Below are 25109 nucleotides of genomic sequence, written 5' to 3'. Positions count from 1 at the left end.
TTACAGCACAAACAACTCCTTCCTCACACAATGATTGGTTTCCGACCTAAACTATCCACACAGGACATTCTTCTTCAACTGTCCCACGACATAATCACGTCACAGCATAAAGATGGCAACGCCGCTATACTAGCATTAGATTTAACTAAAGCCTTTGATAATGTTTCACACACAGCGATACTCAAAGGCTTGCACTCCATAGACCCAGGATCACGCACATGCAATTATATCCGAAGTTTTCTCACGAACAGGACAACTATTATACAAATCGCCGATATCACTTCCACCACCCTGACTCTCCCTTCAAAAGGCACGCCACAAGGCGCCGTCCTTTCCCCTTTAATCTCGCCATCTTAACCGTCCCCCAACAACTCCAACGAATCCCTAATCTTAATTTTGTTTTGTACGCCGACGACATTACACTCTGGATCAACAAAGGCAGCGACGCTGAAATAAAGATCACTCTACAAAGAGGAGTAGAAATAGTGATAGAGGAGGCTGGTAGAGCGGGTCTCACCTGTTCGCCAACCAAATCGCAGCTGCTCATCCTCCCACCAAAAACGCAAAACTCATTCCTCCCGAATATCCACATAAACATGCGAGGCGACCCCCTCCCGAAGGTTGAAATAATCAAAATCTTGGGCCTAACCATCCAACATAACAGATCAAAAACTCACTTCATACGCCAACTCGAACAACACGCCACGCAAACGATACGTTTATTTCGACGAGTTACCAATAGACACAAATGCCTCAGGGAAGCTGAACGCCTCCGTCTCCTTCAAGCCTTTGTCCTTAGCAGGCTGACCTACTCCCTTCCCTATCTAAACCCATCTAAAACAGAGCTTAATAGAGTGAACATCATACTCAGAAAAGCTTATAAAGCAGCGCTGCAACTGCCACTCAGTACTTCCACTTCCAAACTCGAAGCTCTAGCTGTGCATAACACCGCGGAAGAGCTCATTGAGGCTCCCCTCGTCAATCAAATCACCAGACTCTCAAAAACTACCACTGGCGCTCATATTCTCCAGAGGTTACGAATATCCATTTGGACCCCCCGGAAGACAAAACCACACTCCCTCACGACATCCATTCTAATTTAATTTATCAGGCGTATACCCAGAAACATGCACCCACAATATAACACCAAAAGGCGTTCGCAACGCGCACAAGCATTACATAAAATACCGCGACAAACATGACGTCCACTACGTCGACGCAGCCGAATATCGGTGGCATGGTGCCTTCTCAATCGTCTCCCATTGCCCTTCCCATCAGGTACAGCGGAACTTCCTGACCATCCGCACCACCAACCCAGCCACAGCGGAAGAGGCGGCGGTAGCATTAGCGCTAACGGAAAAGCCGACCCCTTCCACAATCATCACCGATTCTAAAACGGCAGTTCAAAATTTCGCCTCCGGCTTTATTTCGCCCCAGGCACTCAAAATTCTCCAACAAGCACCCCCAACGTCCCCCGTAGAAATCATCTGGGCTCCGGCGCATGCTGGCCTGGAGGGGAATGAAGTTGCCCACAGTATGGCTCGAGAACTCACCATCCGAGCCGGGCCCAGCTCGTTCCCCTACCATGGCGCCAGATCCGCTAGAGACCGGATGGTCACCTACAATGAAATTACCACCCACTACCGCCTCTCTCGCCACGTATACCCCCCGGCACACCCACAACTCACTATCCGGCAAGAACATACATGGCGTCTTTTACAGACAAATACATTTCCCGATCCCGCTAAATTACACCTAATTCAGCCAGCGCTATACCCTTCACCTAACTGTACTGCCTGCCAGTACCTCGGAACACTTCAGCACCTTATGTGGGGATGCCCAAGAGATCCCTATCCAAAAATAACCTCATGTGAGTAGTGGGAGGAGGCGTTGCGCTGCCCAGACCAGGAGGCTCAAGCTTCACTGGTCGCCCGGGCGGCTGCGGTCGCCGCCAAAATGGCGGCCACCATCGTCAACTAACTCTGCTCCCAAATAAATGTGTTTCTTCTTGTTCTACGGCTTTAAAAAGAATGTGCCCTAAATTTAGAGCAAATAGCTCGTTCGGCAAGCTTATAAGCTCTGCCTAATTTGCGTTTGTTTTTGCCGGTCTCCGCCAATCGCAGAGCTGGCTGGTATGACATCATAGGTTCTGTTGCAGGGAATGAGCTAGTGGGTCGCATGGCCCTTCGCTGTTTTCCTAATTGTATAGCTTATTTTAGCGAAGTTTACGTTAAAAGTGGTGCCAGTTTGATTCTAACGAGGCAGTCCTTTGAATGAACCAAACTTGTGTTTTGTCTTCATGGCCCAATTAAGGAAATATTCTTTTGGAATAGTTGGGGCATATTGCTTCAAGAAAACGACCACTACAAATTAGGTCAGAAAAAACGAAGAACGGCCAGACAGATGCGCAGAGACAGAGGGGAGCGCATCTGCCCCTTTAAGGCCTTTTCGTGCTTGGTTCGGCGGTTAGTCCCCCACTTGCATCCAGCTTGCCGTTTGGTGATGTTCTAGTTTTACAGCAGATCTGTTTAAGCTTGAGCTTGGTCCGTTGGCAGTCGCAAAAATTACACCAGCTCCCCGAGGGGAACTATGTGGTGATGCAAAGCATGGGGGTTCCGTGTAGGTTCCACACCGGAGCAGAACTGGCGCAGGCGGTGTCTCGGAGCAGAGTGAACGCCGCGCAGCGCGCGCACCTGGTTTTATACAGCTGGAGGAGAGGAGAATGGAGGAGAGACGCGCATGCGCAGTGGGGGTGTGGACGGCGCAACAACAAGGGAGGACATAGCCCCGACCATGAGATGGCTCCTGGAGCGACAGTGTCGCCAGTGTCTTCCTGGGCCGGCACGAGACAAGCACGCTTCCCCTTTAAGGGCTCCTGGAGCGACAGTGTTGCCGGTGTCTTCCTGAGCCGGCACAAGACGAGCCGAGCGGCGAGGAGGAGAGCGGCGTTATCACAGCTGGCGTGGAGAGAGGTACGAGGTGGAGAGGTGCGGACGCCGGACGCCGAGGGACGACGGAGGGTCGACTAAGAGATGCTTTGCATCTAAAAAAAAGCCAAGAAAACGCTCCTGCGGCGCGAGGTGCCCGGCATGACCTTCGCCAAGCCTTGTAGGTGGAGCCAAGCTTTGCATAGCTATGACGTCATCGCGCGCGCCGGCCGGCACCGCTCGACCTCCGAGAGCACGCTATCTATAAACGTTGGCCCAGCGTTCATGGCGTGATCTCTCGCCTGCTCTTCTTCTGGCCCATTTACGTGCGTTCGCGCCTGAAATGGGAAGCACATGACAGCTCGCGCTAGAGCGCTGAGTTCGTGAAGCCAGTTGCCGCCGGTTCTAGCGCGTGCTAACGCGGTTCACTTTGGGAGAGATGTCAAAGCCTGCGGGAAGAACGATCCGGGCCTGCCAGTCATGGAGAACTTTCAGCGGCAAGTTCGGAAATCCATGTGAGGTGCAAGAGCCGGGTCTCTGACGAATGGAGAGGGGCCACCAGATCTGCTGTTTCTCCAGCCTTGCACCGCTAGTGCAAACTGCGCCAATTTTTTTCTTTCGCTCCGTGAATTCGCAACAGTGTGACGGATATTTTTTGCTGGACATCTGCACTTTGAGGAATGTAGGTCTGAATCTATGGTTCCAAATTGTAGTGAGCTCGACTGTGCTTAAGGATGAGGCTCCTGTATATAAATTTACCATATGGTCTGTGACATATCCATGCCACTAATGTCACCCATATGCAAGATTTTGAAGGGAGACTCCGAAATCTGTGGATGTTAGCTATTTGGGGCAATTTAGAGAGCATATGAAATAGTAATGTACTACAAAACATGCGCTTCGCACGGACGGGTTTTTCATACACACAAAGAAAAAAATCCAAGCCATTTTGAATGTAGCTTTACTGATATGCGGAAGATGCCGTTAGTTAGCCCGGTGCATCGCTTTCGCTTGAAATATTGATACTGGTTCGGAGGGTGGGTCGGCCTGTTAGTTAGTTAGTTACCTAAATAGGTAGTCAGTTATTTCTTTAGTCAGTCAGTCAATTAGTTAGTGCAATAAAATGATTAATTATTATTAATTCATTAATTTTTCATCAGATCCACTCCGTACACAGCTAAGCAACAACAACAGAACTAGACATGTTAACAAGTGACGCAACTTGAGGCTTCACGTGCAAACTTTGTTTGAAGGATCAATTGCCGTAGGTTATCGCGCGTCACAAGCTCACGAAAATAAAAAGAAAATTCAATGGGTCCAGCAGGGTCTAAACATGGTCTTGTGGATCGGGTTAGTAGCGATGCGAGTGTTGTTTCAGGAATGGTCACAAGCAGGGTGGAAAAAGCAAGGCGAGAGCACGATAGCATTTTTATTTTCTTGCTGATGCTTTTCCAGTGTATGTTTTTATTAGCATTCGAAATCGCAACGCTGCCCAAACGAAGTACACACCACGTCTTGCCGTAGTGAACATGTTTATTAACCTAAATTAATATCAGCCGGCATGCCTTGACAGCTACGCTGGAAGCTTCAATAAAGGAAATGCCATTGAATGGTTACCCGACATTTATTTACGATTGCACCGACATAACTAACGCGCATTTTCATTCATAACGAAGAGCACTTCATGGTTGGACATTTATTTATACACAATTGTGCATCGTATGGAGGATAACCTTGTGTGTTTCATGTTCATGCAGTTTAACAATGCACAATTGTGCATCGCATGGAGGATAACCATCTGTGTTTCATGTTCATGCAGTTTAACAGAAGTATATGACATATGTGACTACATACAAGCAATGTGACTGTCTTCTCACATAGGCTCTCCTCATTTCTCAATTTGCCCAGTAACTGCTTACAAAAGCTTTGTTGATGAGGGTCACGCAGGAGAAATGCGAGAAGCGGCGTCACTGTTCCACGTATACAGGTCTGGGGCAACACAAGGGATAGAGTCCATCTTCGGCCTCCATGCGGCAGTTCAATGACGGGCAGTCGTACGGGGTGCATCTGTGCCAGGAAAACAGAAATGTGACGTAACAGTCAACATGAGGAAGTTGGTTCTGGAAGACAACCCCGTACGTTTCCCACTGAAAACAAAAATTTGTGGCTAGGTGATTGCTGCTGCCCATACCGGAAAAGTGGGCATCGCACGCTTCCCCATCCCCCACACTCTGCCCACTACGCTCTGCCAGAGCGCTACGGAGAGCTCGCACTGCCCGTTTGGAGTTCGACCGAGTGCGTGCTCACTCCGCTTGTCATCAAATCAGCGTTGAGGGTGGCACGCATGCTGTTTTCAGCGTCGCCGCGAAATGCGGGACGAGTGGCGTAAAAGCGTTCCTCGTGATTCGTGAAACATCAGATTACAATTTTTCCGAAAACGTCCAGCCATAAAAAAGGCAAATTCTCATTTTTGCTTTCCCAAATTTCTTCTATAAATGGCACCCCAATAGATATCCTACGTTTTACTTTGTTTCTTAGTGAAACTTCACCGCACTGCACCAAACTTTCAGAAACCCTAGAATCAATCTTTCAGAAACCCTACAATCGATTGATTGTAGGGTTTCACGCGCCGACGCAACGCAGGCGATGAGGCGCGCCGTAGTGGAGGGCTCCGGATTAATTTTGACCACCTGTGGATTTTTAACGTGCACCGAAACCTCGAACAGACGGGCGTTTTTGCTTTTCGCCTCCATTAGAAAAGCGGCCGCCGCCGCTGGGAATCGAACCCGCGACCTCGTGCTCAGCAGCGCAACGACTTCGCCACTGAGCCACCGCGGCGGGTCACTTTTCTATTTTAATCACAGCAACTTTCCGAATGCCTAACGTTTAGGTCTTAGGTACACGGCGGGAATCCGGTACCCGCTGCTTCGGGTACCGTGATTACTTTTTCGAGTGTACAGCATCAAGATGTGACGTTACGCCCAACGTCCTAAACCTCCAAATGCGACGTTAGGCCGAACGTCCTGCGGCTAACAACGTTACGGCATGCAAAGCAACGCCATTCTCTTCGTACGTGGAGCTTGGGGTAATGGCTGTCTACGTTCACATCAGAACATGGCATTAGGCCTATATATGTGGCGTCATCGCACGCCGGTGTCACCTCCCCCCTTTGCTGCACATCAATCTTTAGCAAGGGGGGTGAGGGGGGGGAGGGGGGGGGGGGGGCTAACCGAGCTTGCGCCAAGCTTCGGAGAGAAGCGTTTTAATTTTTCTACATTTCATCCACGGTCATCATAATCATCAGAGAAAGTTGGCTCTTTTGCAGCCGTTTTCGCGTACGCACTTCATCAGTGAGGGGCTGAAAGCTTCCCTTTAAATTGCATGTTGTTTTCGTGCAGGTCAGAGCACCGCTCCCTTAGCTGGCTGCACAGTCGCCTCAAAGGAGCGGAGCCGAGCCGAAATTAATTGATGTAACGTTGTGACTTGAGTCGGCACATCATGCGCTCGCACTCGAGCGGTGCAGTCGATACAGTTGCGCTAGCGGAAGACTCTCCGGTATTCCCCGGTCTTATCCACCCACGTGGGACAATAATCTCCACTGAAAACAGGCAATAAAGCTTCACCATGAGAGCATCAGAGAAGCTGTTGGTACGCTTTCTGTTCCAGACAAATCCCTAACCACCACGCAACTACGCATTCTTCGACGCGTACACCTTAATACCATTCTTACTCCTGCTCGTTCCTTCCTCTACCATATCCGACATTCCCCAGCATGCCACAATTTTACTGAACCATGCGCCAATTTAGAACATTGTATTTCCTCCTGCCCCATTGCAATTCAGACCCCACATTCTCCACACCCTCCTCCTTCAACACGGCGGACTTGGCTATCCTGGGACCAGCTGACGGACCGGTTGGCGTTGGCGAACCGGGCCCGTGACATCCTCGACGCTTAATGTTGCGTTAGAATAAGTTTTTCCCCTCCCCATCATATGCCACTTCCATTAGATGAAAATATGAAAAAAAAATTCCATGTCACTCCACCCTGTGAAGGTGGATGACCAACACAGATGTTTCTTGGTTTTCTAAAGCCAAGCTTTTCATGCCTCACTGATGGCGTCTAAAAGCGAAACGCACTGCAGGAAAGCCAACTTTACCCAACGGGTTTCACAAAAAGATGATAATGATAAGCCAAGGCACATCAAGCGCCTCAAGAAACAAATGTTTCCCGTGGTCGCTCACGTTATAAAGCCGACGCCTATCCGATGGCTCCATTCCGACACGATTGAAACAGTTTGGATTTTGGACTTCGACTCAGGTTGCATGGTAGAAAGCTTCACGTTCTGATAATTTGATTTTTGGTTGGCCACAAGCTCCCGTCGAACTGCATCATCGCGCCAGATAAGCGTTTAGCGGGATTGTTAGTAGGCTCCACTGTGAAACAGACGATATGGGAAAGCCAGCTTACACATGCAAAGCATACACCACATTTTTAAAGTCCGCTTTCCTCCTAAACACAAATTCATTGCTCGCTAGTTAATTTTCCAGGGCCAAAATAAGCCCTATTAAACCGAAATATGAAGCGCCAGAGGCGAACAGGCGGTAGAAGGGAGACTGTGTGCCGAAGTTCGAAGGAATGGGCAGGCTTCACTGTGCAACACGCAATGTGAAAAAGCCAGCTTACGAAGGTCAAGCCTGCACCGATGTCCTTAATTAACTGTATCCCAGTGGCCACAATGGGGCCGAAAAGTCTAACCGCAGTACCGAGCTTGTCAACAAAGCAGTCCACTCAAATTCTATTGAACTATTGCGCCCCATTGCCATTTTGAAAAACATCACTTAAATGACAGCAGCTCTTCTGTAAGACCGAGGATGGGGTTCGCACAAGCCAGGGCTTATAATACGAGCGTTTTTTTTACTAGTTTCTCGAAATTGCAACACCTTTCAAACATAATTTGGCAGTGTTCTTGAAGAGAATTAACAAATAATTCGTCTATAATGCGTGTGTTGAACTTGGTGGCTCCCAATGTTGAACAAACCGATTGAAAGCTCGCGCGCCCACGGATGTTGCCTATAGGACTGTGGGATTGTTCTCGGCGCTTGTGGGCACGTGCGCGTGCAGCGTTCGCTTCTACACTTCCCAGCGATCGCCCTCAATATAGCTTGACGTGTGCCGGCGCCTTCATTTTTAACTCCGCATCTGTTTTGTTTATTCTGCGGCGTCTGCAGTGGCATTTTACTTGCTGACCAGTTTCATGGATACGAACCCGGTATTCCCAGTGTGCAAGAACGTGCACGCTTTTATGGGAAAATTAAATAAAAAATGAAGGAAGCTCACACTAACGCGTAAGACACGAAGGTAGCGAAGCTGTACGCAACCTTCACGACCATCATGAAGGTTTTAGTCCACCATTCCAGCCGATGCGCTTTTTCTTCGCTGCCGCAACGACCTTTACTCCATCATTGTCGCTGTAAATGAGAGCTTCTATCATTTTTTTTGGAAGTGATAAGCATTGGACATCACCTTGGAGGGGCGTACGCTTTGACGTGTCTTTCTCGTTCCGAGAAAGCGTTGCCACAATTACAGCGAACGCTGAAGTGTTTCTCCTTCCGAGTAAGTGTTTCCACGATTACGGCGAACTCTGGAGTTTTTTTTTTTTTTTGCCTATCTTGGCCAATCTTCCTAAGTGGGTATGATAAGCGTGCGCAGGGGACGCTGGGCGGTCGTCGGAAGGCACGCACACGCGAGCGCGCTTGGCATTTTCTTTGTTTTTTTTACTCCCGGGCGGTCGCCGCAATCTTGGCCAATCGCCCTAAGTGGGTATGCTTCGCTTGACAAACGTGCGCAGGGGACGCTGGGCGGTCACCTCGAGGCACGTACACATGGGCCATTTGGTATTTGTTAATTCCTTTAGGAGCCTGGGAAAGGTTTAAATTGGAGCATGGTAGTTCTGACTGGTCAAAATGCATGGGAAACAAAGGGGTGTCTTCACTTCTAAACTCAAGTGCATTGCTTGGAGAGAGAGAGAGAGAGAGAGAGAGAGAGAGAGAGAGAGAGAGAGAGAGAGAGAGAGAGAGAGAGAGTAAACTTTATTCAGTTTGCAAACTGTGATCCTTAGACGTCGGCCGTGAGCCCTCGGGCTCTCGCAGCGTCCTCAGCCAGCTGGACGGCCTAGAGTTGATCTTCCGGGCAGGAGCTGAGCAGCACGGTCTCCCACTGCTCACTGATAGTGATTGTGCGGCCATTTGTGATAGCCTGCGGACATTGCCATAACATGTGCGCCAGGTCCGCTCGTTCCTGACATCTATGACACTCAGGGGAGCAGCGCCCTGGGTAGCACTAGCTATACACAAGTGGGTTTGGATACGAATGGGCCTGTAGGAGTCGCCAGACCACCGAATGTCGCTTACTGAGTGATGGGTGCGCGGGTGGGAGGCGGGCCCGGCCTAAACGATAATGACCGGTGATGTCACTGTATGACAATAGCCTGTCCTGCCTGACATGGGGACGAGGTCCGCATCGGAGGTGCCGTCCGCTCGGTCGGTAAAGCTTTGAGCGGCTTCATGCGCAGACTCGTTCCCTGCAAGGCCGGAGTGGGCGGGTGTCCACAATAAGTTGACCTTGCCTGTCCGGTTTTTGAGGTGGAGAGCAGAAATTAGGATTGCGGACGCCTCCCTTGATATGTGTCCTCGTGAGAAATTTAGAATCGCTGATTTGGAGTCGCTGATGATATTCTTGGTTTTTGTGGAGGCAACCATGACTAGAGCAATGGCTGCCTCTTTTCCAACCACCGAGGGCAGGAGGCGATGGTGTTACCCTGGTTGTTGACCACCGCTATGGGCATTGCTTCGCGACCAGCGTAATCGGCCGCGTCTGCGTAGGCAACGTTCTCGACTTTCGCAAAGCGTTTTTGCAGGGCACGGGCTCTGGCCTCTCGCCGCTCCTTGTTATGTATAGGATGCATGTTACGCGGGAACGGAGAGACGTGAACGTTTTCCTTTATTGTTGACGGGATCGCGAAACTGGTAGACGCGCTGTGGGGGTGAGCTATACCCAGCGAGTCCAGTATGTGGCGCCCCGTTGTGCTGTAGGTCAGCTGTACGAGCTGCCCTAGCCGTTGAGCCTCGATGAGCTCATCCAAACTATTTGTAAGGATCAGGGACTGAAATCCTTCAGTGGACGGGTTAGTGGGAGACCGATGGCCCGCTTGTAGGCTCTGCGGAGGACAGCGTCTATTTTAAAGGGGCACTGACACAAAATTTTGAAGGCGAGATAACTTCGGAGATAGATTGGTGGGAACACATATACATCATCTGCAAAATATCAGCGGTGAATACAGCCTAGAACATATTTAAAATCAATTTTGAAGTGTGCGAAACGCAACCGAGCGGCCAGCAGATCCACCCGCGCAAGTGTAAATAAACAACATCCAAACACGTCACGAGTTTGTGTTTGCCGCTTCCGCACTGCCGGCTCGCCGCTCCAATCGGAGGGCCGGAGGGCGGAGCTTCTGCTCTCGAGAACGAACGACCCGATCGTTGGCGGCGGAGGCGCCGTGATTTCGTCAGCTCATCGGGCAGCTGGCCGCAACCAAAGTTCTACAGCGATTTCAGGCACTCTGTTTCTATTACTGTTTATTACCGTTGGATGCGAAAACGTGCCGGAGGTACGAAAAGCCCACTGAGCAAGCCGCACGGTCGCTGTGCAGGCGGCGGCCACGGCCGCGAAGTGGCCCACGCCGGCGCAGGTAGCTCGAGTGATAGCTTGTTACCGCTGCACGAAATTGTCCCCAAGTCCCGACCATGGTGGCTTACATGAGAAAGGAGTTAATGATGCCATGGCGGGTTGCATTAAAAATTGTCATCTGCACCGCTTACGAGAGCGGCACTCGAATATCCGCCGCAGTGCTAAGCCGAACACATCTGTAGGCGGACCTGTAGGCAGACCGGCCGGCTGCTCCCAGCGCGCGTCTTGCCACCCACCGTCTCGAGCGTCGCGCGTCGTTCGTTAGCCGCGGTAGCATTTGCACTCGCAGCGCCTGCGTCACATCCACGGTCGCTTTTTAATTAGGCGCCTCACGAGATCAGTACGGGGGGGGGGCATTCGCAGAAACTGCCGTCGATGCGGATTCGACAGTGCTACGGCGGCTGTGCTCTGTAACTGTGATATCCCTCCGACGGTCACGTGGTCAGCTTTGTTCACACAAAATCCACAAAATCCATCGTTTCGCGGCACTCGCTGAAACCGAAACTGCGACTGGCCGCATTTAAAATGCCTCTAATTAAACAACCGTCGCACGCTGAAGCAAATGAGGTTTCTACAGGTTATAAGTAGGTCACTAGCTACTTATCGCAACAAAAAAAACAAGATGCAAAATTTTTGTGTCAGTGCCCCTTTAATTGCCTCTGCCCGCTGTAGCCGGAGGTACTGAGTGGCGTACGTCACCCGACTTGCTACAAAAGTCTGTACGATGCGTAGGAGGTTAGGTTCTTTAATTCCCTGGTTGCGACTAGCTATCCTAGATATTAGCGTAGTTGTTTGGTGCACAACTTTTTCGAGCGCTAGCAAGGTTTCGGAATTACGTCCGTTCGCTTGTATTCGAAGTCCCAGAACGCGAATCCTCGAGACGATGCGAATGCGGTGCGAACAAGCGGCAAAAAGTTGGACTGAAGGGGGAGTGGAAGTAGATTTCCTCCCTCCACTATTGGGACGGTAGATTGGAAAAGATTATTTTCAGAGACAATATACGTCATCTTATATAAAAATATGAAGCGCCGGAGGCGAAGAGGTGGCCAACGGTAGAGGGTGTGTTGAAGTCAGGAGATAACGGCATTTCTCGTCCTACGGGCGCAAGAAGACAGGGAAGTAAGCCTATAGCAGCTCGGCTGTGAAACGCCAAATACGACTGTTCAGAAGGCTTTTCATTTGTGTATCTGCGTACCTGTTGGAGTGCATTGTTATCTTCTCAGAGAACGCGAGCGCGCACTGATTTGAATTTTAATGCCAGCGCATCTCGAAACCTGCATCTTTTGCCTATTCCCCTCCCTTTTGTTTATAAACTTGTCATTTGCCTAGCGACAAACAGCGGCAACATGGGATGCTGTCAGCAGAAGCGACAAGGCGACGTGTCTGGCTGTCCGCTTACTGTTCACACTTCGTACACCTCATCCTTTGTGACAGCCGAGCACGGCCTGATCGACGGGTTGGCACTGCGTGGTGTTCTCCGTCTGTGACACGCTGTTTTATGCCGCTAAAGTATTGAACGGAAAAGGGAGAAAGAAATGCCAACTTCATTCAGTTATTTATTTGTAAACGAATAGAGCACTGTTTTAGTGAAATGAAATCTAGAAGAGCTAAGAAAGCTGAGATTTTTTAGTTCAAACAGTTATTCCACTGTTAGTCGCTAGTATTCTATGAAGTCCACATGGCGCCACCGCCCTTCTTTCTCCTGCTATCCCTCTCCCGCCCCAGCTACTGGGGCGGCATCTCAAATGGCCAGGCTGAAGTATATGTCCTCAAGGAGAAGAAAAAAAAATACTGAACCTCCTTTGAGGCATCGAGCATGTAATTTTAATTTTTTTTATGGCAAAAAGCGTCCGCTTGAGATAACGGTGAAAAACTTCTCTCTTGTGTCAGAAATAGATCTGAACTATCTTTGGTGACATCACAACCACCACCACTACCACCCCATCATCATCATCATCACCACCATCATCATCGTCGTCGTCGCCGTCGTCGTCATCATCATCATCGGCGAAGCAGCAGCAGCACCAGCATATGCCACTGAAGGACGGAGGCCTCCCCCAATGACTTCCGCAGCGTGTATCCCGCTTCAGCGAAATTCATTCTTGGTCCTGAACTTTTTAATAGCCACAAACTGTTAAGATCCTCTTTAAGGCGAACTTTTGGGCTAGTTGGTACTTTATTTTCCAACACGTCTCAAGCGCAGTATTTTATACGAGGGACGACGAAAAAGCAACACCAACAAGCGCTACCTCCAACTAATTTTACAGCGAATTAAGCTGTTTATGGCTAAGGTTCCGCGGATTTTTTGTGTCCGCCAACGAATATGCGTGTGCAAATACTCACCTCCCAAATTTGGTGTAAACGTGTGAGGCGTTCAGTAGCGCGATGTCATGCGTGCATTCGTTCGTTCGTTCGTTGGTTCGTTCGTCCGTTCGCTCGTTCACTCGTTCGTTTCTTCGTTCGCTCGTTCGTTCGTTCGTTCGCTCGCTCGTTCGCTGGTTCGTTCGCTCGTTGGTTCGCTCGTTCGTTCGTTCGCTCGCTCGCTCGCTCGCTCGCTCGTTCGTTCGTTCGTTCGTTCGTTCGTTCGTTCGTTCGTTCGTTCGTTCATTCGTTCGTTTGTTCGCTCGCTCGCTCGCTCGTTCGTTCGTTCGTTCGTTTGTTCGTTCCATCGATCGATCGATCGATCGATCGATCGCTCGTTCGTTCGCTCGTTCGTTCGCTCGCTCGTTCGTTCGCCCGCCCGTTCGTTTGTGTTCGTTCGTTCGTTCGTTTGTGTGTTCGTTCGTTCGTTTGCTCGTTTGCGTAAGTGTATGCGTGCTTACTTGCTTCTCTCTGCTTCGAACTTGCTTTAACTCGACCGTGTGCCGTTCTCCACTTTGAATTTCACGTCTCCTCCGTCGTCGTAAGGGAGGCCGCGTATAGCCCGGACTACCGGACGCCGGGGACGTCTGAAATTTCCCAGTGTGCGGGACGTGTACAGACTCTCTGCTTGAAGGTGCCGTGCTCCGATTCTCGAACGGATACGTCTTTCCTCTACTACAAACGATCTACCGAAATTTAATGACCTCTAGGAACGGCTGGTCGCACCAAGACTTCCGTTAAGAGTTCATACCTTTGTTCGGCATTCTGTGTCACCTCAGCTTCGCTGGTCATCCACCTTCACAGAGTGAAATGATTCATGATTTTACAGTAGGTAAAAAGAACACACACATATACGAGGATATCTTTGGACACGTTGGGGAAACGTGGAGGTCTAAGCGTGCAAAACCATGTCCCACAACCAAGGCGTGAGAAAGATCCTGCTCTGTACTTGGAGTCGCCGAAAGTCGTCTCCGGAAACCCAGCTCGAGCTGCCTAGTTTCCACCCCCTTCATTCTAGATGAAGCGAAGAACCTAGAAAAGATAAAAGGGCCCATCTGCCCGCGAGGGGGACTCGAGTAAATGCGTCGCGTAGGGGGTGGGTGTATTGCGTTAACGTTTAGTGTTTGGGGAGTTGGTGGTAGTGAATGCGTTGTATCAGCAGCTTCTTGACGTAGTTTGAATGAGTCAAGGATATAAGGCGCGTTCGTAGCCTTTCATTCGTGTCGGTTTTGTGGCGCAGTGGGAAGAGCACCATGTACCTCGCGTTCCGCCCACAGGTAGTGAATGCGTTGTATCAGCAGCTTCTTGACGTAGTTTGAATGAGTCAAGGATATAAGGCGCGTTCGTAGCCTTCCATTCTGTGTCGGCTTTGTGGCGCAGTGGGTAGAGCACCATGTACCTTGCGTTCCGCCCGCAGGGTCGTGGGATCGAAACCAGGCGCCGGTAAGTATTATTTTTTTATATAGTGTAGGGGGAGGGGTGCGGACCTGTTGTTGAGAGCGAGGAGGGTAGCGTGATGCGGGAAAGGAGGAGTGGGGGAGAGGGCGCACCTGGAACGGCTGTTGCGGACGCCGAGGCACGCCGACAACGCCGGGTGACATCGTGAGTTAAAGAAATGCTCTGCATTTAAAAAAATCAAGGCCATTCTGCCCTGCAAAACTGGATGACCAGCGAACCTGGGGAATACACGTATCCGTTTGCCGTACAGAGTCGTGGCCCCGCACCGATAATCATTGCCTAACGCGTGTGCGAAAAATGGCCAAACAGGCACTCTCCTGTTGCTCTCCCCTACCCTTTCTCACTCCGTAGCTCTCCTGCGTGCTTCTATGTCCGCCGGCGAGCGCCGCTTCTCGGAAACTATGCAAAATAGTTTAAAGTTTGTTTAGCGTTCGCCAGGCAGCGCTCCCACGCCTTCTTGTTTTTCACCATGCCTGTCTGTCTTCGTCTGTCGCTGATAAAACTGCCTTTGCCACGGAGCAAAATCACTTGCGCTGCCGCAGGCTGATGCCGGCTTTGCGCGCTTATCCACTTGGATCACGGGCCCCGAAATTTTCAGAGTGGGGCATCGCCCCTCTGTCCCCTCCACATTTCGGTCTTGTTTTGTCCTCGCTGTTCGCACTCCCCTTCGGTACGCACTTTTAAAATTGAGTACTGTACTGTAGAAGCACCCGGACAGAGTGACGGGACCCTCAGCTGCTTATCCTTTTGTTTTCTGTAATCTCGTGAAATTTACAAGCACGTGATATTTCTGGAAAGTAATGGTAGAAGTGAGCGCCAGGACAAAAAATGTGCACGCAATTTTTTTTCCCTAAAACCTCCAGAGAGAAAAATATCTGTAAAATAATGGCTGCACCATCCGAAAATATTGTTTTTCTGTTCGCTATTTGTCTACACACCAATTAATAAGCTCTTGCACTATTTCAGTTCCGCCTCCGTCAGTTATCTCTGGAAAAATGCAGCAAGTATGAAGCGAGCAACACGTTGAACGAGATCGCCAGTGTGCCCCAGAACTAGCGCCCCGTCACGGCTAAGATGTGAGTGAAACGGCTCTTGAAACCCAACAGGCAAGCTTAAAGACACACGTCAGGTAATTTAACAAAACTTGTTTGAGGGCTATTTGATGATTCTTAAAAATATGTTTAGCGCAAAGACCAAAGACCGTACACAAGAAAGGAGGCGGGACAAGCGCTAACTTTCAACTGAACTTCATTCACCGCCGCAGCCGGTAAATATAGGAACAACTGGAGCATGCGCAGCATGCGCCACAGTAAGAGTATCACAAGAACGCATATGCGTCAATCACCGAGACGCTCGAAAAAAAAAAAAGATTTCTCAGAGTTAAACAGGGCCACCGATGTATCGCTGATATATTTACCGCCTTTTTGCTTGATATAGAAAGCTTCCAAGAGTTCTCGTGCTGTCGCATGTCTGCGCCTACCCAGAATCTTAATCTCACCCAGAAGTGGCTCACACTTGCAGGCATCGCAATGCGCGGGCAAATGTGAATTTGCTTTATTATTTACCGACAATTCATGTTCTCGTGCTCGGTCGTTGATACATCGGCCGGTCTGGCCAACATACTTTCCCACATTTAAGGTAAATCTGATATACGACGCCTGTAGCGCAGTCCACAAATGGCCTAGCATACTTTTTGCCGCATCCTTGTCGCATCCTTGTCGCATGCAAGGATGGGTCAAAAAGCATGCTAGATCATTTGTGGACTGCGCTACAGGCGTCATATATCAGATTCCACTCTCGGATTCCAGATCAGATTCCGCAACCTGTCGAAAGCTACCAGTGGACATGAAATCGTTCTCGAACCGCACTGAATCCGAAATCTCTGTCCAGAAGATCCCTCTGGAATTTCGCACACGAACCCTTGTGCTTGTCTCACTTACTGCCGTGATACCTGCGTCGTTTGGCCACATTCTCGGCTTAGCGGCACCCGTCTTCCTGTCGAGCCCGCCGCTTACGAGCAGCCTCTCGTTCACGATTCGCCGCCCGCCGCTGCCGATCGCACTCTCATTTAAGTTCGAGGCGTTAGGCATCGCAAGCGGTCTGCTCTTTCTCCGAGGCAGCCGAATCCATGATTGCAGCGAGCGCACATTGCTATGTAGCATGGGTGATGTCCTAGCTTTCCTCTTAATACGCGAGGTGCCGCCTCGTGCCTAACTGGTTTACTCTGTGTCCTCATAGAGAGCTACATTATGCGGTATTAGGTGTTCTTTATAATTTTCCTCTTAGAACGCCAGGCATCGGCACCCGCCTAACTGGTTTGCTTGGCCTCATCATAGAGGGTGCTTGCGAGTTATCCATAAACCACTCCGCTGTAAAAGAGCCCGCTGCTGCAGGTTGGTCATTTCGAATGCTCGTGCTGGCTGTGATGATGACGTCACGTGCCTCCGAAGTTCAGCGTCAGCACCGGTTTCCAGCAGGGGCTCCTCGGCGCCCCTGCAGCCGCTGAGGCTGTGGTGAGTGCGTGTGTGCAGGTAAATATCCGCACTACGGGCCGTTTTAGGAAGTGAACGTCTGCTGAAGACCCTAAGCCACGTATCAATGCACAAGAACGAGTGAGGTGCGCCAAAGCTGCAGTGATGAGAACTCCGTAGCTCTGTCGCGGTCGCTGGTCTAAGGCCATGGTAGCTTCCATCACGTCTGCCAGAATGTTTATCTCCTCTATCCACCTCTGCCTCACTTTGCTTACCGTTACTGCGGTGTGAAGCTGTGTACAGTGACGAAGTCAAGGGTTAAAAGACATTTCGGACCTCCCACAGTAATCGTCGCTAACAGGATAGGAGGACGGGATGCAAATGCGTAGACATATCATAAAATGTAGCGTTTTCCTGGCTCCTTGCAAAACATACACACATACCCCTTTTATAGCGAAGTTCTCTACGCAGAAAACCGAGTTCGTTATACGCGATAACTCATTAAAAGCGGGTGTCATTTTCTCTGCATGGCTGTGGGAACTGTGAAGCATTTCGAATCGAGCCAATAAACGAGGGCTTGCGGTACGCAAGTCAGAACCCACGAATTGATCAGCATCATAAGGACATACACCTCACTACCGGGTGACGATCCGCTCCTTACTATTGGAGGAGGAGGGAAATGATGGGAGTTATCCCGCTGCGCCCTTCAGGAGCAGGATGATGATGCGGCACCTTGTGAGATAGGAAGAGATAAGGTGGCAGTGACTGATAATGACATGGCCTTGCATCCGTTAACAAGCCGGATCGGGATTCCTCCCTTCCAGATGAAAAGTAATGCGTCGTCTTGAGGGACGAGGAGCGCAGTAATGCATTCCCCGTTCCACAAGAGGCACGTCGCCCACTCTTCTCATTACGGAGACCGTGCGTGTTTCCGTGCGTAGAAATACACCCGTAACCTGACACAATCTACGTTCTTGCTAAAGCCTTTTGGGAATCGACCATTAATTGTTGACCCTGAATTGACCCTGAAATACAAACCATATATTATTTCTTTTTTGCCGCCACTAGGCACCTGCCTACAAAGAGAACCTCTCGGCGTCAAATAACAAGAAGGAACCCTGTAACAATTCCTCGGGAACCCACGAAGGTAGATAACACAGGGACAGGCATGGTGATCGCAAGACGATAAATCTGCGTCAGCATGTCGTTATAAACATTTTTGCAATGTTCCTGCAAATAATTAGTTTAGGTTTTTCCTGGTATGCTAGCTTTCTAGAAATGTTTCCCCAACTCCGATTCTGCCGAAATCAATTTCACGGAGGGCGCAGGTGATAACGCCACCTCCAGTTCTTGACCTCTAACGCGTTGGCAGGTATCTTTTGCAATTTTTTCAATCTTGCGCGTTCTCTTTGCGTTTTATCCTGGAGCATTTGCCTGCAAGAAACATTCAAGTTCGAAGAATTTTACGTCCCGAAGGTGCACGTGGGCTGCGAGGTGCATCGAGCTGAAAGCCTTCAGATCGATATGGATGAAGCGGGTCTTTACCGTGCGCCAAAATCTACTGTTAGTAGGGGCGGCATTTATGGAGTCCTTTATTTTGGCATTTGAGAATACGGCGCACGTTAAAGGTCCCCAGGTGGTCAAAATTAACGCGGAGCCCTCCACTGCGGCGCCCCTCATCACCCAGGTGCAGCTTCAGGGAGTAAAACCCCATAATTTGAGTTGGACATTTACCTCCACACGCTTCTTTAGAGCGGCCCTCCTCCAGGCACGAGCTTTTTGAAAAAGACGCCGCTCATTTTCGCGGCATTACTTAAAAAACGGGTGCTTATGAACGCCGCTTTAGCTCCTACACCTCAATTATCCAATTCATTCGTTTCAGAACTACGTAACGGCAGGTTTGATAGAACTGAAAAATAAATGCGCTGCCGTGGGAGTAACGATCTCCTCCTTACAATTTCCATAAAACTTCTGCGAGCATATGATGCGACTTAATTCTCCCTTATCTCGCTTTTCTAGACAGTCATCAATGAACCATCTTCAAAAGAACTCCGGGAGAGGTCTTCATCCTCCGAGACCTTAATGATGTTATCTCCAAGAGGCGAGGTTCCTTTAGCTTCATCCTTCACGTTTGACTGAGTTCCCTCCCTACGAGATGAAACTGCGCAGGGCCGCAAGATTCACCCACTAACGATTCTCGGCGGCGTTGGACGATACCACGCATGCAGCTTTTTGTGGAAGACAAACTGCTACAGCGCTTACTTAGTAAGCCCGTCCAAAGTTTGTCGTCTCTCGGAATGCCTAGGGCTGCGTGCTATGGGTTTTTGTTTTCACTCCGTAATGACTTTGGCCGCATCCGGCTCCTGTTGAGATGATTGCGCTGGAGAAAGGAAAACGAATGCGCGCTTCTGACCACGTCACCTCACAGAGTGAGTGATTCAAAGCACAAATCCATAGAACTAATAATGTAAGTAGAAATATAAAGAGAAAGAGAGAGAAATACAAGCAGCAAATTCTTTCTTTACGGCGGGCTTATAACAGGGAGAACACAGTTATTTAATCAAAATTTGGTTGTTTCCAGCTTCTTGCTCTACGAATCTGGTGTCAAGGTTCATAAAAATAAACCCCATGCAGCAATAAACAAAAATGTCCAGACTATGCCATCATACAGGTATTTGTAAGCCTATATAGCGTCTCGAGAGACCATGAGTATATCGTAAATTATCAGAAACTTAAGAAGTTTGAATTACATGTTGGCGGGCCTTTCTGACATTAAGTCCACCCACATTGCCAAATTCCTAATACTTTTCTCCGCATGTACCCATGGTGCGGGTTTGGCGCTTGCTAAAAATCGCTAAACACGTGGTGACGGCGCCACCTCGACAAGGAGGTTCAACTGATTATATACATAGGTCGAGTTCTTGCAACCTGCTGCGTCAGGGATGTGACGCGTTCTCAACGGTAATTGTTAGGCAGAACTCGCCCAATCGTACGTATGCTAAATCATCGTTTATGCTGTGCATTGTGATGGTTGGAATTAAAGCAACATACCTTTATAAAATCATAAATTTCCGGCATGCCTGAGACCACCCCGTTCACCTCTTGCATTTGTTTCACATAGAAAGGGGGTAAAGGGTAAAAGAAAAAAAAAGGGGGGGGAGGGTGGTACAGTTTATTCCTGACCACAATCGCAGGGATCTGCACATTACTATATCCAAACGAGACCTTTCGAAATCACGCTGGAAGCGGTCGATACGTGCGTCTGCGTTCTGCCGGTATGCCAGTGAGGGACATGCGGGTAGGATCCAGTGATAGGGAAAATCAATAGTCACAAAATGGCGCCGGGCACAGTGTGATTCATTGCTATACCTAGACAGAAATTCAGGAGTATCTTGTGCTAGAGTTGAGCGAACATAACGATGATTGGACGTGTACGCTTTGGTATTGACAGCGCGGGGTGTTCGCAATTGCGAAGGTTGTGCTGTATTCAGAAACGCCAGTCGGCAGACGATAGCAATGTCAGTTGTTCTTGCGACGTGTAAACTGATTGTCCCGTTGCAGATATTTTCATTTGATCCATTCACAGCCAAATACAAATTTGTTTGTCGGCCATGCTTTAGGCAAACATTTGTGCTTCCTTCTATATATGCGCTAATATTTTCACTTCGTGGGCGCATTCTGTGCTCGTATTTTCGCGTTCGGAAAGAAAAAAAAAAAGTGCAGGCGGCGCATACTCGTAACAGGGCTAACGTACGCACTCCTCATTAAAACGTTACTTATATAAATCACTGTTTGTGTACCCACGCGAACATCGTGGACGAGGTTAATCCACTAGTTTACGGCATGCAACTTTCACATGTTAGCTGACGTGCTCTACGACAAACTTATATTGGAACTATCGAGAAGCGAATTTTAGCCGATTTCTTAAAAGAAAACTTGGTTTTCGGCAGGACGCGCAGTGGGCACAAGGGATTACCTCCAAGCTTGGAATTGTTTCCCTTTTGCTTTCTTGTGCCCGTCCACTGAGAACCATGTCAGGAGCTAATGGACATTCGTCAGCTACGCGCTCCTGTTCTCCCGACTGACCAACGTCCCGTTTAAAATACCCATCGCGCGAACCAGCATGACGAAGTGTAAAAAAAAAAAACTAAGGCAAAACCTGAATATTAGCTTTGGCCAAAGAATAGCGTTAAGTAAAGACGGGACAAGAAGTACTGACTGCAGAACGTCTTCGCCGCCGCAGTAAAATTCGAAGAGGCAGATGCTTTTGTACAGTTAGTTAAATCGCGATATGGCACTCGACCGAATTCGCTTGTCACCTGGTTCGGAGTACAGAAAGAGAGTAGGAAAGGAAACATGCGAAAACGAAATAAGCACCTGTGCGTCAGCCCCCATCTAAGTCGGGCCCACCGCCCGCATACTCACTCTTGGATGAATACTGCCTTGTGATGCTCTATGCAGGTCACCCTTCGGCAGGGCGATTGCTGACGTAGGCTCTCGCCGGCAGGAATGGTCATGTTCTCGAAGACACACGAACCTGTTCGCGTCGCCGACGTGGGAAGACGAAGTGAGTGCCGAGATTGCGAAAAATGGTCATTGGCAGTCTCCTCCTTCAATTCTGTACTTGATGCAGCACGCAAAGCCGAAATATTTTCGTGGGCGGCCGCGGGGGCCCACGAGTGATTGCCCCAGAGTTAGTGAAATAGCCGCTCTTAACGCGATCGGCGCGCTAAAGAAGTGCTCCCACGCTGCACGCAACTTGGTGCGGCAAATGCTCGTTTCGCGCTAGGCAAACGGAAGTATGCATTCGTTTCTGTAACCGGGTGCATTAGCTTCAGGGGAGATCTGATTAGTTATTAGTCAAGCTTATTCGTTATTCCCTGGTAAAGATATTATAAATTACGCGAGCTGTGCGTTCTACATTTATACAGTGCGTTTCTTGCTACCCTTAATGCTCCTTTAATAGAGGCTGATTGTGCTCGCGTCGTACGTTCCCGGTTTTAAGAGTCATCTCGTATGACCGCGTTTTGATACATCAGTGTAAGGAATTTTTTCCATTATTCGTAGTTTAACCTATCCAGAAAGGGGGTCCCATCCCTTGCAACAAATCACACAAAACGCGCGAAAAAGACGATGACACACAGTAAGAATGGATTAAAACCAACGCGCCCTACTTTCCATCTTGCTCCAAATGCTTTTTATGCGAATAAAAGAGGCTTAGTGGCATATATACGGGGTGTTACGACGGTGATTTGAACAATTTAAATTTTTTTCTGGTGTGAACTGCTGCTCGGTTCGCGCTAAAACTACACACGAAGATCGAATTGTGTGGTCTATTTTGTTTTGGGTGTTACGACGGTACCTACTTGTTTGTTCTGAAAATAAATAAAAACGATTTTCGCCTACGGGAAAATGGCGGCCGATTTGGACGTGGGAGCCAGTGCAAGCTGATCTTGGAACGACGGCGCCACCTGAGGTACGCAGAGCGAAATGAACGATGGGGATTCACGCTCCTTCCACGGCAGGAAGGAGCCAAATGCGGTAGCAGACGATCAGAAAATGTGAAAACAGGTTTTCGGATTGTCTGCTACCCAATGTTTCTCTTTCCACGGTAGGAAGGAGCCAAATGAGGTAGCAGACGATCAGAAAATGTGAAAGCAGGTGGGGAAACAAATTCAACGTTTATTGGCAACGATGAACCGTGGGAATATTTTATTATCATTGGTATCAGCTCTTATGCCGCTATTTGTGATCATCGTAAACTAGGGACGAAGAAGGTTTTCTGATCGTCTGCTACCTCATTTGGTTTCTTCCCAGTGCTCTTCGATGTAGGCAGTTGCGAAACTCCGCCTCAGAAAACGGCCCGCATCTGGACCCACCCCCTGCTTTGGATCGTGCGCACCGTGGCGCCACTGCTGCCGTCGCATGCACTATCCAAAAAACAAACTAATTATTTAAACTGACAATTTAACGTTAAATTTTGTTTTATATTGCATAATTCTTTATTTTTGTGCTTTTATAAGTTATTCATTGCTATCTTAACTCCAGTTTTTAGGTTGCGATTGTTTCTGCGTCAGCGCATCCGTATGTATATAACACACTTGCATAGTTCAATACATTGGGCTCTTTTGGCAAAAAAAATTTACGCAAGCACTCAAATACCAATTTTCGCCCAGGTCGTCAAGCGGCGAAGCAAGTTGCATAGTTTATTTTGTCACCAAAAGATGGCGCCACTGTAAAACAAGATCCAAAGCAGTGGACCAATCGTAGGGCCACTTTTTGATACATGGAGCCTATGGGGAGTTTCGCAACTCCTATATCAAGTAACTCTGGCTTCTTCCTACTGCGAATCCCCATCGTCCGTTTCGCTATGCATACCCCGGGTGGCGCCGTCGTCCCAAGATCAGCTTTCACCGGCTCGCACGTCCACATCGGCGGCCATTTTGCCATAGGCGAAAATCGTTTTTATTTATGTTCAGAATAAGAAGGTAAGTACCGTCGTTGTTCCCGATGTCAAACAAAACAGACCACAAAAGTCGACCTTCGTGTGAAGTTTGAGAGCGAACCGAGCAGCGGAACCCTCTCAGGAAAATTTTTTAAGGTGTTCCAATTATCGTCGTAACACCCTGTATATCCGCACCTGCTCGAAACGTTGTTCATTAGCTTCCGTGTATATGTAGCGCATATTCGCATGGTTGGGGAGCTAGGAAAAAATGCACAAATATTGTATACCACTGCATCGTTAAAAAAATAAAACTGCCCTATAAACTTCTGGCGCCACTGCTTCATTTCTGGGAAATTGCTCCTCGCAAGGCTCTTGATCGAAATGTTGCATGATATGAAGAGCGCATCTCAGAAATACCAGGTAAATAATTACATAACAAAGGTTAATCATGAACCTAAATAGCCGAGTCGGTGCCCAGGCTTGACCATTTATATCCCTAGCTGGCCGCATTTATATGCACAACAAATTTAATTTGTATTCTTCTTTTACATACAGGCGCTACAAGTCTCTCGCAAAAGCTAAATTAAGGTATCAACTGAAAAGGTTAACTGGATGTTTCATAAAACGCTGTGAACGGAAATGGTCCCCCGAGTTTTGTCGAAGTGTTGTAATATTACGCGCATTTCTAGCTGTTTCTGCTGTACTTAACTGTTCTTGTTATCCCGCACAAAAAAGGACACGTTCACAAAATGGAAAAATAAGAAGGATCACGGCAGATATTGGTTTTGCTTATGTTTGCGGAACGGAATGGTTCGCCACAATTATTTCAACTCGGGATACCTGACGCCGCTAATTCGATGCTATGATTCGTAATTCCTTGGCCCCAATCTTTTATTCCGGACGGTGACGCCATGGGGGCGCCAGCACACATAAATTAAACGAAGTGTTGTGTCTACTCCCAACGTTTACTTGCTCGCAAAATAATTAATGAGACAAAAAGGAATATCTTAATACGTCATGTAACACTTCAAATGATTGAGGGTGACACTTCAGAAAAAAATAAAAGTCAGCAGAAGGGCTGTCAGGTGGGCAAAGTGGTACTGGTTTATATTGTGCAAACAGCGCAGAGACCAGGGACTTGAAAAAAGGGGGGAGACAGGACGCTTGTTATCCGTCCAGTTTGCGCTGTTTGCACAACGTGAACAAAAAATCCCCTCCACAAACATGCTCACTGAGTGCTTACATAGTAGCTACATTCGCAGCAATTAAGAGCACCTTCGTTTCGTCACGGGCGATCAAAATGAAGTCATTCTGGCGTTGGCTACGCCCTCGTGGAAAAATCGCCGGCGCCGGCAACTCACGCTGACGAGTCCGCGGAGACCACGCGCTCGCCAAGGACGCTACGCGCCGCCGCGGGCCGTGAACGAGAGTGGTTGCGATAGCCGCGGTATCGTCCGATATCTTACCATTGACAAGCTGCATCCCCATATCGGCGCGATAGCCGGTGCCCACGGTCCAGCAGTGGCCGACGGCCAACACCGCGGCCAGGGCAAGGGTGGCCGCCGACTTTGGCATCGTGCGCTATACTACTCCGAGCGGCGCTTGATTCGAGGTGCCACACGCGGCTTTGTGGAGTGAGGGCGTTCTCGAGAGGAATGCCGGGCGTCTGGGGGCTTCCGCTCTTCTCAAGGCCGTCTGTG

At 49.0% G+C, this 25109-nt stretch overlaps 1 protein-coding gene across 1 annotated transcript; it reads right to left on the bottom strand.

The window, feature by feature from the left end:
* Positions 1–4343: 4343 nt before the first annotated feature.
* On the bottom strand, positions 4344–25079 carry LOC144156062 (complement inhibitor CirpT4-like). The gene is made up of 3 exons (XM_077687846.1): positions 24876–25079; positions 21390–21501; positions 4344–4994 (listed from the first exon to the last, which is right to left on the bottom strand). Exons 1-3 carry the CDS (start codon positions 24982–24984, stop codon positions 4895–4897), a joined length of 321 nt encoding a protein of 106 aa, XP_077543972.1. The 5' UTR covers positions 24985–25079; the 3' UTR covers positions 4344–4894.
* Between the last annotated feature and the right edge of the window lie 30 nt (positions 25080–25109).

The sequence above is a fragment of the Haemaphysalis longicornis genome, unplaced genomic scaffold (assembly GCF_048455015.1).
Source record: "Haemaphysalis longicornis isolate Haplotype H1 unplaced genomic scaffold, Haemaphysalis longicornis Haplotype H1 scaffold_1, whole genome shotgun sequence".
Classification (NCBI taxonomy): domain Eukaryota; kingdom Metazoa; phylum Arthropoda; class Arachnida; order Ixodida; family Ixodidae; genus Haemaphysalis; species Haemaphysalis longicornis.
Note: the sequence above shows the minus strand (reverse complement) of the source record. Positions and strands in the feature narration are given on the sequence as shown.